This window comes from Sturnira hondurensis, unplaced genomic scaffold, assembly GCF_014824575.4.
Source record: "Sturnira hondurensis isolate 20B ecotype Veracruz unplaced genomic scaffold, ASM1482457v3 Scaffold0022566, whole genome shotgun sequence".
Classification (NCBI taxonomy): domain Eukaryota; kingdom Metazoa; phylum Chordata; class Mammalia; order Chiroptera; family Phyllostomidae; genus Sturnira; species Sturnira hondurensis.
Genome location: NW_028095197.1, coordinates 6,488,856 through 6,505,254, shown reverse-complemented (window position 1 = coordinate 6,505,254; position 16,399 = coordinate 6,488,856). Strand labels below are relative to the sequence as shown.

General features: G+C 42.2%; 1 protein-coding gene across 1 annotated transcript in view; it reads left to right on the top strand.

Moving 5' to 3' along the window:
- Nucleotides 1-11,223: 11,223 nt before the first annotated feature.
- The window catches only part of LOC118979843 (protein FAM205A-like), a 12,758-nt gene continuing 7,582 nt past the window's right edge, over nt 11,224-16,399 (top strand). The window contains exons 1-4 of the mRNA XM_037036145.1: nt 11,224-11,367; nt 12,284-12,329; nt 12,847-12,907; nt 13,090-16,363. Of these exons, the coding sequence (XP_036892040.1) occupies nt 11,224-11,367; nt 12,284-12,329; nt 12,847-12,907; nt 13,090-16,363 (3,525 nt within the window). The remainder of the gene's footprint in view (nt 11,368-12,283; nt 12,330-12,846; nt 12,908-13,089; nt 16,364-16,399) is intronic.

Here is a 16,399-nt window from a genome sequence, read left to right as displayed (position 1 = left end):
ACTCAGGTTTTGTGTATTTGCGTGCCCTATTTCCCTGCAGAGAACTTGCTTATTTATAAGGGCAAAGGAGGAGCTGCTCTGCAGGGGGAGAATGGACAGACGAAATCAGAAGGCACAAAGGTAAATAACTGAGAAAGCCTAAGGAGCAGCCTCCTAATTGGCTCCAGGCAGAAGTGTCTCATCCTGTTAGGTTAAATACAAGTAAAAAGATGAGCTTTGCTTCCACTTAATTCTCAGTGTGAGAGTGAAAACTGTTTAGAAACGACTCTAAGATAAATAACAGCAATCTCCTGAGACATGAGAGGGCTTCATTAGGAAAAAAAACAAAGCAAAAGAAACCTCTGAAAGGGAGAATGGGTGGAAGAAACCGAAGAGGGTTCAAAAGGTGGAAAAGGAAACGCCAACTTTTCATTGAGATTAGGCAAGAGGAAGACAAATCTAGATGGTTATCATTGCCTTCCATAGAGCATGTGTTCTATGTATCTGTGTTGTATGAATGACACATCAATGCCTGGGAAACAGAAAATGTTTGAGATTATAGTATTAGTCCTGTTCCTTTTCATCAAAATGTTCCAGAAAGACTTATGAGAACAAATCTTTAAGACTCAATTCTAGAAAATATGCAATCCCCAGCTCATCACCTCACATGTACTCTGCTTCCCCAGAGGTAGAGCCCGACTGGTGCATCAGGGCCAGCAGGAATGACAACCGGTGACACATACACTAGGAGGAAAAACAAACACAAGGGCAGACACGTAGATCTACAGGGACCCTACTGTGTGGCTCAGATAGCATGAGACCAGATTGGGTGCTTGGTAGAAATAGGCAAGGAAACCTGCATGCACACAGAATTATCATTAGCCCAAAGAATTGAATGGCATAATATAAAGTAATTAGAAGAATATATGTCCTTAAATTTCAGGAATTAAAAATAAACTGACCCAGAGAACTCGATTTTTCTGAGACCAATGTAGTAGGCAGCCTCTTACATGGCTCCCATTGAGCCTTGCCTTCTGACATTTGTGGTGTAAATCCTCTCCCCTCAAGAACCTTGCTGATGGTCAACAGATTGTGGCAACATTGAGAGGTATCACCTTCCCACATTGAGTTACAGAAGATTATTATCAATTCCTCCATCTTGCTAGCCAAATCCCTCCAATGCCTTCTTGGTATACACACTTTTATGGCATAAGCTGCCATGTAGGAAGGGCCCACATGACAAGTCACTGAGGATGGCCTGCGACAAATAACCAGTGAGAAACTGAAGCTGTAAGTCCAAAAGAACCCGAGGGACTAAATTCTGCCAACCACCACTGAGTGAGCTTGGAAGCAGATGCCCAGTTGAGACTGCAGACTCTGGGCTAATACCTCAATTTTGGCCTTATGAGAGACCATCAGGGTAGAGAGGATCCAGCTAAGCTCTGTCTTGATTCTTAACCCACAGACACCATAAGATAACAAATATGTGCTGTTATAACAAGCTAAGTTTGGGGTAATTTGTTACACAGCAATAGTAATAGAAACGGAAGTGGGGAAGCTGTGATTAGTTCCAGGGCTCTCAATATGTGCACTACAGTCACAGCAAAGGCCTTGGGTTATAACTTTCCTGTGCCTCACCAATTCTCTGGTGAAGTGTGCATTCAAGTCCTTTCTTTATTGAACATGTGTGTTGTTTCCTTTCTTATTGTTGAGTCTTGAGTGTTCTTTATAGATTCTGTATTTGAGTCCTTTTCCAGATATATAATATGCAAATATTTTCTCCCACTACGTTGCTTGCATTCCTAGGATAGCCCCATTGGTCATGACGTATTATCCTTCTCATATATTTTTGTTTCAATTTGCTCAAGTTTTGTTTTGAAGTACTGTATTTATGCTGATGAGGAATAGTTGTCTTTACTTCTCTTGTAAAGTTGTTGTCTGGTTTTGACATCAAAGTAGAGTTGGCCTCATGGAACAAATTGGGAAATATTCCCTCTTCTGCAATTTTACAAAAGAGTTTGTAGAGAATTGGTATTATTTCTTCCTTAAATGTTTGGTAGAATTAATCAATGAAGACACCTGGGTCTGGAGGGGTTTTTTGTGTGTGAGAAGGGTTTTTTTAAAAATATTTATTTATTTATTTATCTTCAGAGGGGAAGGGAAGGAGAGAAGGAGAGAAATATAATGTATGATTGCCTCTCGTGAGTCCTCTACTGGGAACTGGCCTGCAACCCAGGCATGTGCCCTGACTGGGAATCGAACCACGATCATGTGTGGTTCGCAGACCTGCACTAAATCCACTGAGCTACACCAGCCAGGGCAGTGGGAAGGGTTTTGACTAAAAATTCAATTTCCATTTTAGAGCCACTAAATTTGTCTATTTTTTCTTGAGTGAGCCTTAGTACTTTGTATTTTTCAAGTAAGTTGTTATTTTCATTTAAGTTGTTGAATTTATTAATATAAAGCTGTTCATAACAGTCTCTTATTATTATTTTATTGTCTGTTAGGTTAGTGTCTCTCCCCTTCTTCATTCCTTGTATTGATAATTTCTATTCCCTTTTTTTCCCTGGTCAGTCTGGCTATAGTTTATCAATTTTATTGATTACTTCAAAGAAATAGGAATTATGAACTTTCTCTGTTGTGTTTTGTTTTTTATTTCATAGATTTCTGTTCTATATTATTTCCTTGTGCTTACTTTAATTTTATTTGCTCTTCCTTTCTTTTTTCTCAAGGTGAACACAGAAGTTGTTTGAGATTTTTCTTCTTTTTTAATATACCTGGTTAGTACTATAGAGTTCTCCCTGAATCCCACAAATTTTATCCTAATTTTCATTCAAAGTATATTTTAAAACTCAGTTCAAAATATTTTTTAATTTCCCTTTTGATTTTCCTTTCACCAATAATTCTTTATTTTACCTTCTCACTAACATTCAGTCCATCAGTAGATGTACTTCTAAAGTATATCCTAAATTGCACAACTTCTTACCAAGTCCAATCTTAAAAACCCAGTCTAAGCCCCACCTATTACTAGCTTAAGCTAGGTAAGCATCCTAATGGTCTTAAGCTAGACAATGGCATGTTAATAGTCTCTTTTCTCTTCTTGCTCCTCTAAAGTCTATCCCCCATAAAGCTACTGAAGTGATCTTTCAAAAAAGCAAAACTGACAAATTAAAACTCCCTTAATGTCCATAATAGTCCATTTTTAAAAAATGCATTGTAGCCCCGGCTGGCGTAGCTCAGTGGATTGAGCGCGGGCTTGCGAACCAGGCGATCGCGGTTTGATTCCCAGTCAGGGCACATGCCTGGGTTGCAGGCCGGTTCCTTGCAGGCTAACTACCAGCAGGGGACGCACAAAAGGCAACCATACATTGATGTTTCTCTCCCTTTCTCCTTCCCCTCTAAAAATAAATAAATAAATAAAATCTTTAAAAAAAAATGCATTGTATTTAGTTGTCTTGAAGAATACAGGCCAGATTTCTGGAAGAATACAGGCCAGATTTCTCTATTTGCCCAGTGTTTCTTCATAATTGGACTCAATTAATTTTTGACAGTTATACAACCAAAGTGATATTGTGTTTTTCTCAGTGCATTATATCAGGAGGCATATGATTCAATTTGTTACAATACTAATGATGTTTGATTTGGTTAAGGTGGTGCCTTAATTTGCTGGAAGATACTCTGAGTCTATGAAAATATTCTGTTCCTCATCAAACTTTTACTCACTAGTTGTAGCAAACATTATACACTTCCTAACATCATCATTCTTTCTATACTTATAAGCTGGCATTTTTCTATAAGGAAGAGTTTTCCCTCCTTTCATATTTATTTATATCAGTATGGACTGATTCTTATTAATTCAATATGTTGTAATCCATCATTATCATTATTTATTTCAGTGCTCAGATTGTCCCATACTTGGTTGGTGGTACCCCTTTAAGTTGGCTGCTGTGTCCTTTTGATATACCTTCATGATTTTTTTGAACATTCCTGTACTTTATGGCATATGAATATTCCTTTCCATAGAAAGGAACCATTACAACTCTGCTAAGACTCCCGCTTTCAGTCAAGATGGAGTAAGAGGGCCCAGATATACCCTACTATCTGTAACAACACTACAGAACTACCTAAAATATACAATGACTTTTAAGGCATTAGACATCAAGCAACAAATGACAGCTATCACTGAGAGACTGAAAACCAACAGGGTGAGCCCTACAATGGTATCTGCTTACAGCCTGGACAAAGTTCCCAGATTATGGTGTTGGGAAGAGGAACCCAGGTAGAACTCAGCAGTCTATGAGTTGAGGAGATTGAAGCTGAGATTCAGAGAAGGCCAATACAGCTAGAATATGCAGGGCAGAGTATCTGAGAAGAGAGGGCTGGACATCGAACTCTTTCAATCTGAAGAGGGTTTCCCTTTAGTGCTCAGCAGAAGACTGGCTCCTACATGCATGTAGGCAAAGTACCTCAGGTGTGACTTCATAAAAACACCTGAAAAGATATAATAGCATAATATATATTCAAAGATCACACACAGAGGTAGGCAGAGTGCCTCATTAATAGCCAAAGTGGAAAACTTCATAATAAGCAGGACATTGGATAGAGAGTACCAAGAAAGGTCTTGCTTCAGTAGTGAGTAAAAATTAATCCTGGAGGAAATGTTGGTAGGATCCGAAGTCAGAAGTGGCTGTAATTGTGATGAAGTAACATAATATACTAATCAGGTGGTAATTATTGAATAGGCTGTACTAATGAACTCATAGAAGATTCATGCATTTGCAGCTTCTGCTTAACCAAGGAATGACCCTGACCATGAGAAATAGGGCAAGCATCAGCAACTCAGAACCAGCAGAAACGCTGCCTGCATGCCTTGTTCCAAGATATCAGCGGCAAAACCTGTGGATGGAATCATGAAACTACATGATGACACACACAGGAGACAACATGGAAACAACATTGAACTCCTTAGTTCCCTCTTCCCACGGTTCCCCTACATGAACTAGCCAGGACACCTGGGATGCTAAGATGAACTTTGAGACAAGAGTCCTCCATCTTTCAGATTGCCAGCACCTGAATAAAACCACTTTCCCTTACATCAGCACCTGCCTCCCGAGTAATGTCTTTCAACGATGCAGGCAGCCAGACCTAATTTGGTGAGCCAGATAGGACAATGTGGACCCTGGTAAGGCACTGCTGGCATGAGCTGGGGTCCCAGCTGCTGGTGGCAGGCTGACCCCATGGCAGGATTGCAGGAATTTCCCAGCAGCTGTTCTTTATTTTATGGACTCTCCCTGCTCTCCCTCTCAAGACATCAACTGCCTTTTAACACTTTGCTGGTGAAAGGAAGCAGGGAATGAGCCCAAACTGGGTAAAGTCGCTGCTGTGTACAAGTAGTAGCCCCCAGCCCCACCATCTGAGTACTTTGAACCATCTGGGATTCTGTAGGACTCAATAGATGCTATACAGCACTATAGCATGAAGATGCTATAAGCATGCTTCAGCAACTAAGAAAAATCCCAGTTCCCTGCTGTGGGATTAGGAGCATGCTTTTGGTGTTCTGGTTTTTGGATTTCTGGGTTTTGAATACGTGTTCCATTTGAAAGCTCTCCTCTGTCTCTTCTGTTTGGAAACTTTGTTAAAGCTCTTGCCTGCCTGAAATGAAACTTTGCTATGGTTGTTCTTTGCTTGCTTTCCTATTTTTTTAAGGACTTGGTTTGCTCTTTGCTGTTTTGTTCGCATAGGGAATCCTCTGTCTTTGTCATCTGGGCATTGTGTCATTTAAAACTTGCAAAGGTCATTTGCACTAATGTCCCATTTGCTCTTTAAGAGGATTTAATTGAAGAATACTATTTGTTTGAGGTTTGTTTTTACTTTAGGTATTGTTTTAATTCTGGTTTTTTTGTTTGTTTTCATTTTTTAGTATCATTTATTTTATTTTAAAATATATTTTATTGATTGTGCTATTACAGTTTTCCCAACTTTTCCCAATTTTTCCCTTTTTATTCCCTGCTCCACCCTGCACCCCCCAGCCCTCCAGCATTCCCCTCTCCTTGGTTCATGTCCATGGGTTGTATATGTAAGTTCTTTGAGTTCTCTGTTTCCTATACCATTTTTTTACCTCTCCCCACCTATTTACTGCCTACCAATTATGCTTCTTTTCCCTGTGTCTTTTCCCTCCTATTCCTCCCTTCTCCCTCCCCACTGAAATCCCTCCATGTGATGTCCATTTCTCTGATTCTGTTCCTGTTCTAGTTGTTTGCTTAGTTTTTGTTTTCATTGTTTTTCTTTATATTATTTTTATGCTCATTTGTTGATAGTAGTGAGTTTGTTGTAATTTTAATGTTCATAGTTTTGATCTTCCTTATCTTAGATAAGTCTCTTTAACATTTCATATAATAAGGACTTGGTGATGATGAACTCCTTTAACTTGACCTTATCTGGGAAGCACTTTATCGGCCCTTCCATTCTAAATGATAGCTTTGCTGGATAGAGTCATCTTGGATGTAGGTCTTTGCCTTTCATGACTTGGAATACTTCTTTCCAGCCCCTTCTTGCCTGTAAGGTTTCTTTTGAGAAATCAGCTGATAGCCTTATGGGCACTCCTTTGTAGGTAACTCTTTTCTTTCCTCTTGCTGCTTTTAAGATTCTTTCTTTGTCTTTAATCTTGGGTAACTTCATGATGATGTGCCTTGGTGTGTTCTTCTTTTGGTCCAACTTGTTTGGGATACTTTGGGCTTCCTGGACTTCCTGGAAGTCTATTTCCTTTACTAAATTGAGGAAGTTTTCCTTCATTATTTGTTCAAATAAGTTTCCAATTTCTTGCTGTTGTTCTCCTTTTGACACTCCTATAATTCAGTATTGGAATATTTCAAGTTGTTCCAGAGGTTCAAAGTCTCTCTTCATTTTTTTGAATACTTATTTCTTCATTCTGTTCCAGTTGGATGTTTATTTCTTCCTTTTGTTCCAAATCATTGATTTGAATCCTGGTTTCCTTCCTGTCGTTGTTGGTTCCCTGAATATTTTGCTTTATTTTATTTAGGATATCTTTCATTTGTTCTTTCACTTATTGACCAAGCTCAATCAGTTCTGTGAGCATTTTGATTACCAGGGCTTTAAATTCTCCACCAGATAGGTTGGCTATCTCCTGATTGCTTAGCTCTCTTTCTGAAGTTTTGCTCTGTTCTTTCATTCTGGCCCCATTTCTTTGTTCAGGGCCCCAGGTTGAGTGGTAAGGGGGCGGGGCCTTAGGTATTCACCAGGGCAGCCCAACCCTCTATGCTGTGCTGCAGCTCTGCCTGTGGGGGAGGGGCCAGAGAGGGAACAAAGCAGCTCCCCTGCTCTTCTCCAGCCCACTTTCCAACGAACTCTCCTGTGAGACTGGGAGTTTCTCCCATCGTGGCGTCTGTCATAGTCCACAGCCAGCTCTGAGTCTGTTTCCCCTTAAGTCAGCCCCTCCCACACACCCTGCTGCCTCACCACAGACAGCCCACATGGTCTGCTGCCTCACCACGGTTTCTCTCTGTCCACTGCTTTACCAGTCTGGTTGTTCCATTTGACTGTTTCTTTAATTCCATTGTTGTCAGAGTTCCATGCAGTCTGATTCTCTGGCACTTCTAGTTGTTTATTGATTTTAGATTGGTTGTTATCCTCCTTTTGGTTGTGGGAGGAAGCAAAGGGTTCTACCTGTGCCTCCATCTTGGCCGGAACTCTATTTTTTAATCTGTTTTGGTTCTGTTTTGAAATGGGTGGCTTGGTCTCAATTCCGCCAGAGAATGCATTAGGTTGCATTTTAGCTGAATGGTCAACTTACAGCTTTAAGTCTGTGACTAATTAAAATTATTTTGCCAAAGGTCTGATAAATGGAATAAGATCTCTTGTGTGCAATTTTCATGTTGCTACGTCATAAAGATTCTACTCAAATGATTTATATAGATGGTTCAAAGAGGGTTAAAAGGTCTCACACCCCTTCCAGACTGAAAACTCAGGAAGAAAAAAAATTGAGGCAATAAGTCTTTGAAGCACTCTGAATCCTCCTTCTGGAGGTACAGAAGCTATGGTAGCCCCAGAAATAATTTAGGACTTAATGTCACCCTAAATCCTGTGGAAACAGCAGGGGTAACTGCCCCACCTCAAAATGAATTTAAAAAGCGGGCATTTTTAAAATCAAGTGGCTAAAGCCAGCCAAGCCTGGTACTCCCCCACCTCTCCTCCAACCTCCTTAAGGTTGTCAAGGACAAAAAAAAATCTTGCCTTCTCTACAATTATTAATAACACTATTTATGTATATAGTAAGAATATAAATAAGAACTACATCAAATGTTCTATTTCAGGATCATGTGGTCTGGAAATATATTTGGTATTAAAGCTGGTTTCAATTTAGTTGATATCTTTTAAAGTTATTAACATAATATATATATATATATATATTTGTTTTCCCTGGGTTTGCAGGAATAAGTTCATGTTATCTCTGTTACAGAATTTGTCAGAAAAATGGCTTGTGTAATATATGATTTAAAGTCTTATAAAATTGTTAAGAACCAATAAATAGATGTAACTAAAATGAAGTTTTTGATAAGGCTTTTCAGAAATAATTATAAATATACCTAAATATAGTTTTCCAAACTCTTGTATGACTTGGGACATTGGACTTTTACTGGGTTTTATGGTGAAAATTATTAAATATATAGATATTTTGAAATAACAGGATAGTAAAATTATTAATTGATCTGAGTTTGCCTACTTTGATTTTTTATTGCAGAAAATGGACTTGGATCTGTTAATGAATATATCTTATAATTAATTTGAAGTATGTCCCATAAAAATGTGAATATGTTTACCAATGGAAAAATACCTATTTCTAGAAGTTACGAAATGTATTCACAAAAGTATTAATCTAAAGAATTCTAATTAAGTTGAAAAGAATAGAAGGTATAAAATATGAAGACACTTGTTAAAGGAAAAGAAGAAAATAATTTGTTCTAAAGTTGGTTATTTCTAAATGAGTTAAGAAGAAGCAAACTAAAAGGAACTATGTAAATTTTAGAAAGGTTGTTCTCATTTCACAGAGCCTGTGCAAATTGAAGAAGGTTTATAAAGAGAGATCTAGAGAGGATATGACTTACTTTTCCCATGCCAGAAAAATTGTATCTGTTCAACAGGTACCTCTAAAAAAATGTATCTTCTTTTAACTCACAAGATTTTGCTTTATAACAGACTCAAGTTTTTCATTCCCCCAGATAACTAAGAGGGGGAATGAAAGATAACATAGTTCCAAAGATATAAAGAAAGAATTGACAGTGGAGAATTGTAACAGTGATTGAAGTAAACATAACATACTAATCAGGTGGTAATTATAGAATAGATTATACAAAGAAACATAGAAGATTCACATATATCAAAAGTCTCTTTATAAGTATTTATAGACATCTGTACTTGCAGCTCCTGCTTAACCAAGGAATGACCCTGACCTCAAAAAATTGGGCAAGCATCAGCAATGCACATCAGAACCAGCAGAAACACTACTTGCATGTCTTGTCCAAGATATCAGCAGTGAAATTGCAAACAAAGTGGTGAAACTACATGATGACTCACACATGAGATGTAACATTGAAACTACTCAAGAGTGGGGCTGAGAAACTGCACATTACCAGAAAGTCCTTAGTTCCCCTCTTCCCACAGTTCTCCTATACAAACTAGCCATGTGCCTGAGATTCTACAATGGGCTTTGAAACAACAGTCCCTCATCTTCCAGGTTGCTGGCACCTGAATAAAACCACTATCCTTTGCATCAGCACCTGCCTCTTGAGTAATGGCTTTTGAAGTGGCAGGCAGCAGGACCAGCATTTATGTATTTTTCTGACTATAAGACGCACCCCCCCAATTTGGGAGGAAAATGGGGGGGTGAGTCTTATAGTCCAAATGTAGCTTACCCGGCTTGCTGTGGCTGGAGGGGAGGGCAACAGTGGAGCAAGGTCACAGGTTATTAAATATTTTGCCGCATTTTTTGCTTCAACTTTTTTTGCTATTTTCCTCCTCTAAAACCTAAGTGCAATGGTGGTCCAATGCATCTTGTAGTCTTAAAAATATGGTAGATACATGGCCACNATTTTTTTTAATATTTTTTTATTTGTTTACTTATCTTTAGAGAGAAGGAGAGAGGGAGAGAAACATCAATGTATGGTTGCTTTTTGTGCGTCCCCTGCTGGGAGTTGGCCTGCAGGGAACCAACCTGCAACCCTGGCATGTGCCCTGACTGGGAATCGAACCACGATTGTCTGGTTTGCAGGCCCGCGCTCAATCCACTGAGCTACGCCAGCCAGGGCTTCGCATTTTTTGCTTCAACTTTTTTTGCTATTTTCCTCCTGTAAAACTTAAGTGCATTGGTGGTCCAATGCATCTTGTAGTCTTAAAAATATGGTAGATACATGGCCACTAACCCATTTCCATCAGCAGATAGAGTTCTGCAACATGGTAAAAAAAATACAGCTCTAGAAAATCAACTATTTTTGTGAGTCTCATTCATGTATCTCCATGGAAGACAGTGTTTACAATCTCTTCTCATCCCTCTGCAAGTTTAAGGCCACACAGACTGAGAGGCACTCCTTCCTGCATCTCTAAAGGCATTTAGAGAGACTACCACCTTGGCCTTTCCCTGCCACATCAGCCATGGTCCTGTTCATGTACCTATAATTTCGTGTCAACATTGCTTGGAACACCAAAGCTCTCCATTAACCAGACTCTGCCCTCCCTAAGCTTGTATGCAGCTCCTCAGATACATTTTCAGTATAGATGGAGATGTTAGTGAAGATTCTTTTGTCTCTTTTTCTCAATAGATGTTCTGTGCTCCTAAACACTGTTTTCTGGGAGTAGGTGACTAGAAATTGTCATGAAGGAAAGAGCCAAGCCATCAAACTGGTGTAGGGTATGAAGAGTGAAGACAAAGATGGAGCATAGACACTGCCTGTGAGTGAGCACCTTTAGTCTCTGGCTCTGTAACCCTTGAAGAAAACAAGACACCCTCATCAACAGACTGAATCACAATACAAACTTTTGTAAAACATAAAAGTCTTGAACACTACACCTACCTTGTAAAACAGAAGGGCTTTGTGATGCAGTCTGGCGACCTGGTTCCATTGTTTGTGAGGCGGAGATGACAAGGCAGAGCACTGGGAATATTAAGTACTAGGATCCTAACCACCTAGATACATGGATGGTTGGTCTCCTCATGCTTATGAGGTTTAGATTATGATGAGCTCTGCTTTTGTTCTGTGGGATTTGACGCATCCTTTATATACCTATGGCTCCATCTTCATTATTATCTTAATTATCTGGCAAGTGAAAAAGAGTTACCAAGGATTAGGGTTAGAACCTAAAAGGAGCTGCTGCCAGGTAGGGAAACACTTTGACTTCAAATGAACTAATTAAGCCTCAGATAAGAAGTTTTAAGACCTTGGAACCTCTCTTTTATCCTTCCTTCTGATTTTTATATCATGCATTTAGTTACTCTGATATGGTACTCTTCTTCTCAAAGCTAGAAATAGTTTCTTTCTGAGCTATCCCTGCAATGTATTCTAACTGAAAAATCAAGAACTTCTCTATCAACCTTGGGTGGAAACCTAGATGAAATGGAATCTACATGACTGGATCTCAGAAGACCTCCAAATGCCCTGACTGATGTAGCTCCATGGATTGAGCACAGGCCTGTGAACCAAAGGACTACCAGTTCAATTTCTAGTCAGAGCACATGCCTAGGTTGCAGGCCAGGTCCCCAGGAGGGGGTGTGTGAGAAGCAACCACATATTGGTGTTTTTCTCCCTCTCTTTCTCCCTTCCCTCCCCTCTCCCTAAAATAAATAAAATCTAAAAAGAAGGAGAAGGAGAAGAAGGAGGAGGAGGAGGAGGAGGAGGAGGAGAAGGAGAAGGAGAAGAAGAAGAAGAAGAAGAAGACCACCTCCCAATAAGGGAGATTCTTCTGGCTAGTGGTCCATTAAGGCATTTGTTATCAGTGGTCCTTGAGCTGTTAGATCTACATACCCTTTAATTTGTTCCACTCTTTCTCGTTTCATCATAAACCTCACACAGAATTTCTCCTGAAAAATAACTGGAAGATATAGAGTATGGAAGAGCCTTGAAATGAATCAGAAGTAAGCAGAGAGGGGAAATGTAGGGGTGAAAAAATGGAGTATGGAAATGAAAGTAAAAATACAGATAATTAGAAAGGTGTTAAAAATGTATATTAGACTCATTTGGAGTGTAAAAATGAAAACAGTGTCCCACCTTCACACTTCAACTTTTTTGTCTTTCAGCGTCACCAAACACTCAGGCAAAAAGCTGGAGATGCAGTATCTAGAGGTAAAGTCCCACTCTTGTCCCTGACTCCCCTCTACTGTGGGTGAGGTCCCATGAATTTTGTCCCTCTTTGACCTCTGGTGCCTGGAACAGGTACTCTAACCACAAAAGTTTCCAATTCCCCAAGTTGACAATACTTTCAGAAGAATTTCTAGGGTCTGAGCCTGGGAATGTTAAAAAATCCTGCACCTTACACCAGAAAATAAACAATGAGGAAGTAGGGCAAAGTGCTTAACTGTGTCATTTACCAGTTATAAAACCCTGTGGTAGTCACTCCATCTCTGAGTCTTATCCATGAAATAGGCATCTGAAGACCCTGCCTCACTCACAGTGTGGCTGTGATGATCTAATGGGATAGGTCCAAGACAGCACATTGTAACTGGTTGAGTTGTAACCAGATGTGCCTTACGGCATTGACTGTTGGGGTTGTCAGTCTCTTCTCAATCAGAGGCCTTTAGCTTCTATAGGATGTCTCTGGATCCTCTCTCATTCCACGTAACACTGTCTCCTGGTTTCTCAGCTAGAAGACTTTCCTGGAAAGAAGCCGAGAAGCCATGGGAGCTGCTGTCTGTCATGAAAAGGTGATCAGTTGCTCTTTTTGGTGTCCTAGCTCCAGCCAGGACTAGAGGAGTAAACACTGGGTGGGTACAGGGAAGGCCCCAGGGCATGTAGGACTATGGAGGGCAGGCCTCATCTCCAGACCACTACTTCCAAAGAGGCAGATGTCACTCCATCACTATTGTTTCCATGTTTTCTCTTCCAGCCAGAGCTGGCTTCCCCAGGAGGGAAGTGTGCGAAGGCTACTGTGTGCAAATACCTGCTGCCAAGTCTGCAATACCATGGCTCTGGAGATCCAGCAGGTGCTGGTGGGTGAGCAGCTGATATCTCCTACTTCACTGGGTCCCTCACAGGGCTCCTCTTCCCTAGAGATTTTGCCCAACTCCAATTTATTTTTCGAGCACAGTCTGGAGCATCATTCCACATGCTCTCAAGAGCTTTCATTTCCACCTGCAACCCCTTCAGCATCACAATTAATGGATCAGAAATGCTTAACCTTATCAGCTGCTCAGTCACCCAATTCAGTTTGCATCCAAGATTACTGGACTGACAACCTACAGCTACGTCAGGGGTTTCAAGTGCCAGAAATTCCCAGGGCCCCAGTGACTATGTCTTCTTCAAATTTTGAGGATTCTAGGATTCCAATGACCAAGCAGAACACATTGAAAGGCAACCTTGAACTTGTATATGGAAACCAAGGTCTACAGCCCTTGTATCCCCAGGTCCCTCTGCAGACCCTGAACCAAGATATCACTACCATAACACATCCTATAGCCTTACCTATGCTCACTGTCCTCCCTACCCACCTGCCATCCCCAAGTCCTGAAGTCCTGAGATTTCTGGAGGTACATGTAAAAAAATGGATGCATTTCCAGAGGTGGGGGCTGCCCAGACGGGTAGAGGAGTCCCTGAGGCAGCTTATGCCAAACCCGCCATTGTTTTACCAACCTCTAAATAACGAGCCAGTTTCTTTCATCCAAGATGATACTTACAAATTCTCTGCTGTGAAACTTGCCTCTATTTCCTACCAGACCTGGGGTTCATGTATGGCTGGCCAGGCAACCCAGACATTCTGGGTTTCTCAATGGTCTCTTACAGACCCAATACAAAGACACCACTACCACCAAAACCCAAACCACGTGGCTCTGCCCTTGCCCTCTCTAGCCCTTAAAGACTTGGAAATAAGTGGCAGAAGTGGCCTCTACCCACTTCCTGGGCAACAGACTGAGGACTCAGTGGGCCATTTGCAGCAGAAATACAGCCAGCTATTCTGTGGTCTCCCTTCTCTGCACAGTGAGTCCCTGGCTGACACCTTCTTGGGCTCTCAAGGCCATTCCACAAATAGAAGCCTGTCCAGGCTCCCCTTGAAGGGTCCTTTTCACCTCAAGGACCTCTCCTTCCTCCCTCTGTTGCCTAAAACTCCACCCCAGTCATACCCACCCTCGCCCCCATCATCCCCAAATTGGGTCATGCCATGTGACCATCCACCAGCTCAGCTCAATGTCCCACTTCTGACTCTGGCCCAGTGTGAAGCCTTAGAGTGGCACCTACTGCAGAGGCAGCTCCAGTGTCAATGCAGTTTGCCAGCTGTTTTCCAGAGAGCTCAGCACACCCAGGGCCCTGTGACATATAAGTGTGGTGACACAGCCCAGCCTCTGGGAGCTGTGAGAACTTCCTGGCCAGGAAAGCCCATCTCCATCTTCACAAGAGAACTACTCCTCTTGCCAGACCACGCCCGGAGGTTGCTGGAATTCCACCTCCAGAGGCAGTTGATTCACCATCGCTGGGGCCTGCCCCCAAAGATCCAGCAGTCCTTCCAGTTGCTCCTGTCCCCAACTCACCAGCAGACTTCATCCTGGAGCAGCACAGCCCTAACCAGTGTGAGTGGTCCCCACCCCTCAGCCCTAGAAGCCACTGGTGCTGGTGACACTTTCTCAACATTTGAGCACCGAGTCCTCATGCCACACTTATTTGACCAGGTCAAGGCAATACTGAAGAACCACATTGATGCCAAATGTAGGCAGATTCACCAGGGCAAGGTCCCTGACCATGCATATGGGTCTTGTGAGTGCACCATTCCCGGGGGTCTCGAGGTGGCTACCTTCCACTGCACCCCAGAAAGCAAGCCCCTGGAGCTACAGGCAGCAACCAACACTGACCTACAGCAGAAAATTATGTCCAGGATGCCGACATCCCTAGATCAGCAACAACAGACCTCACCAGAAGCTGTCATTGAACATCCAAAGCTACCTCAAGCCCTGTCCAAGGAAGCCATTGAGGAACTGAAGACAACTTTACGGCACAAGTATTTGGCCTTCTTGTCAGGGTTGCCTCCTCTATATTATGTGGCTCCCTCCAAGGCCAGTACCCGAGCAATAACTACTGAAGCTATAATTACAGACGTGGTACCTGAACCTGTTGAAAGCTTAACAGAACCTCTGACTGCATTTCCAGAAGTGGGGGCTGCCTCTGACACTGAAAAGAAGTGTCCAAGCCCTGGGCCATGCTTTCAAGGTGCCAATGGCACTTGTGCAGAAAATGCAGATGATATTCAGCCTGAAGTGCTGGTGGAAGGAATGATTGAGATGGAGCCTCTAGAAAGCCAGACACAATCTGCCAAGCCCTACCTCCTCAAGAAATCCATCTTGGCCAAACTAAATTTCCATCTGAAAAGGAAAATGCTAGAGATACAATGGGGAATTCCCATAAAGGCTAGGGAGTCCAGGAAACAAACTGTAGTAATCCCAAAGAACACATCCACACAGGAGTCTCTTGGGAGTCTAAACAACCGAGGAGAAGCATTGCCCCAGAAACTCCCCATCCCACCAAACATTCCCCCGGCCCCAGATCCAAAATGGCTCTACCTTAAAGGACAGCTGGCCCTTGAGTCAAACGCAGTGCAGCCGAACCAGAAGCAACCTAGTTCCACAGCAGCACCCCATGCCTCTGCCCACGGGTCTTCCAAGATGTCACAACCCAGTGGGGACATGACAGAGGGCCAGGTGCTTTGTGTTCAGTTGGAGGCCAGTGTGAACAAGCCCAGCCTGGAGGAGCCCTGGAGCTCTGAGTCCCAAAGCCCTGGCAAGAGCAAGTATTCAGCCCGAGTCCCCAAGCTGGCTGAAAAGGAAAAGGACCCAGGGAGACCCAAATTGGCAGGAGACCATGGAGAGGGAGATGCAGGGTTTGTGCTCTCCTCAGCAAGAGAAAAAAGCCACTCTGCTGAAGCCCAGAGGCCAGAAGGGATGCTCCTGAACAGGATACCCCATAGCCCCTGGCGACGAAGACATAGCTTGCACCTTGATGTTCCCCATCAACACTGTTCCCGGCATCGCCCTCAGCTGAAACCCCCAGAGCCACCTCCAGGAGTCCTTGGAGGGGAGAAATCTAAGAAGAATGGCCTGCAAGACAGTCAAACCAGGCTCAATGTCAGCCTCAAACCAGCAAGGATCCCTCAGGATGCCCAGCCTGTGGGGTTCCAGGTGTCACAGGGCCATCTCATTCAGCATAAGCCATCA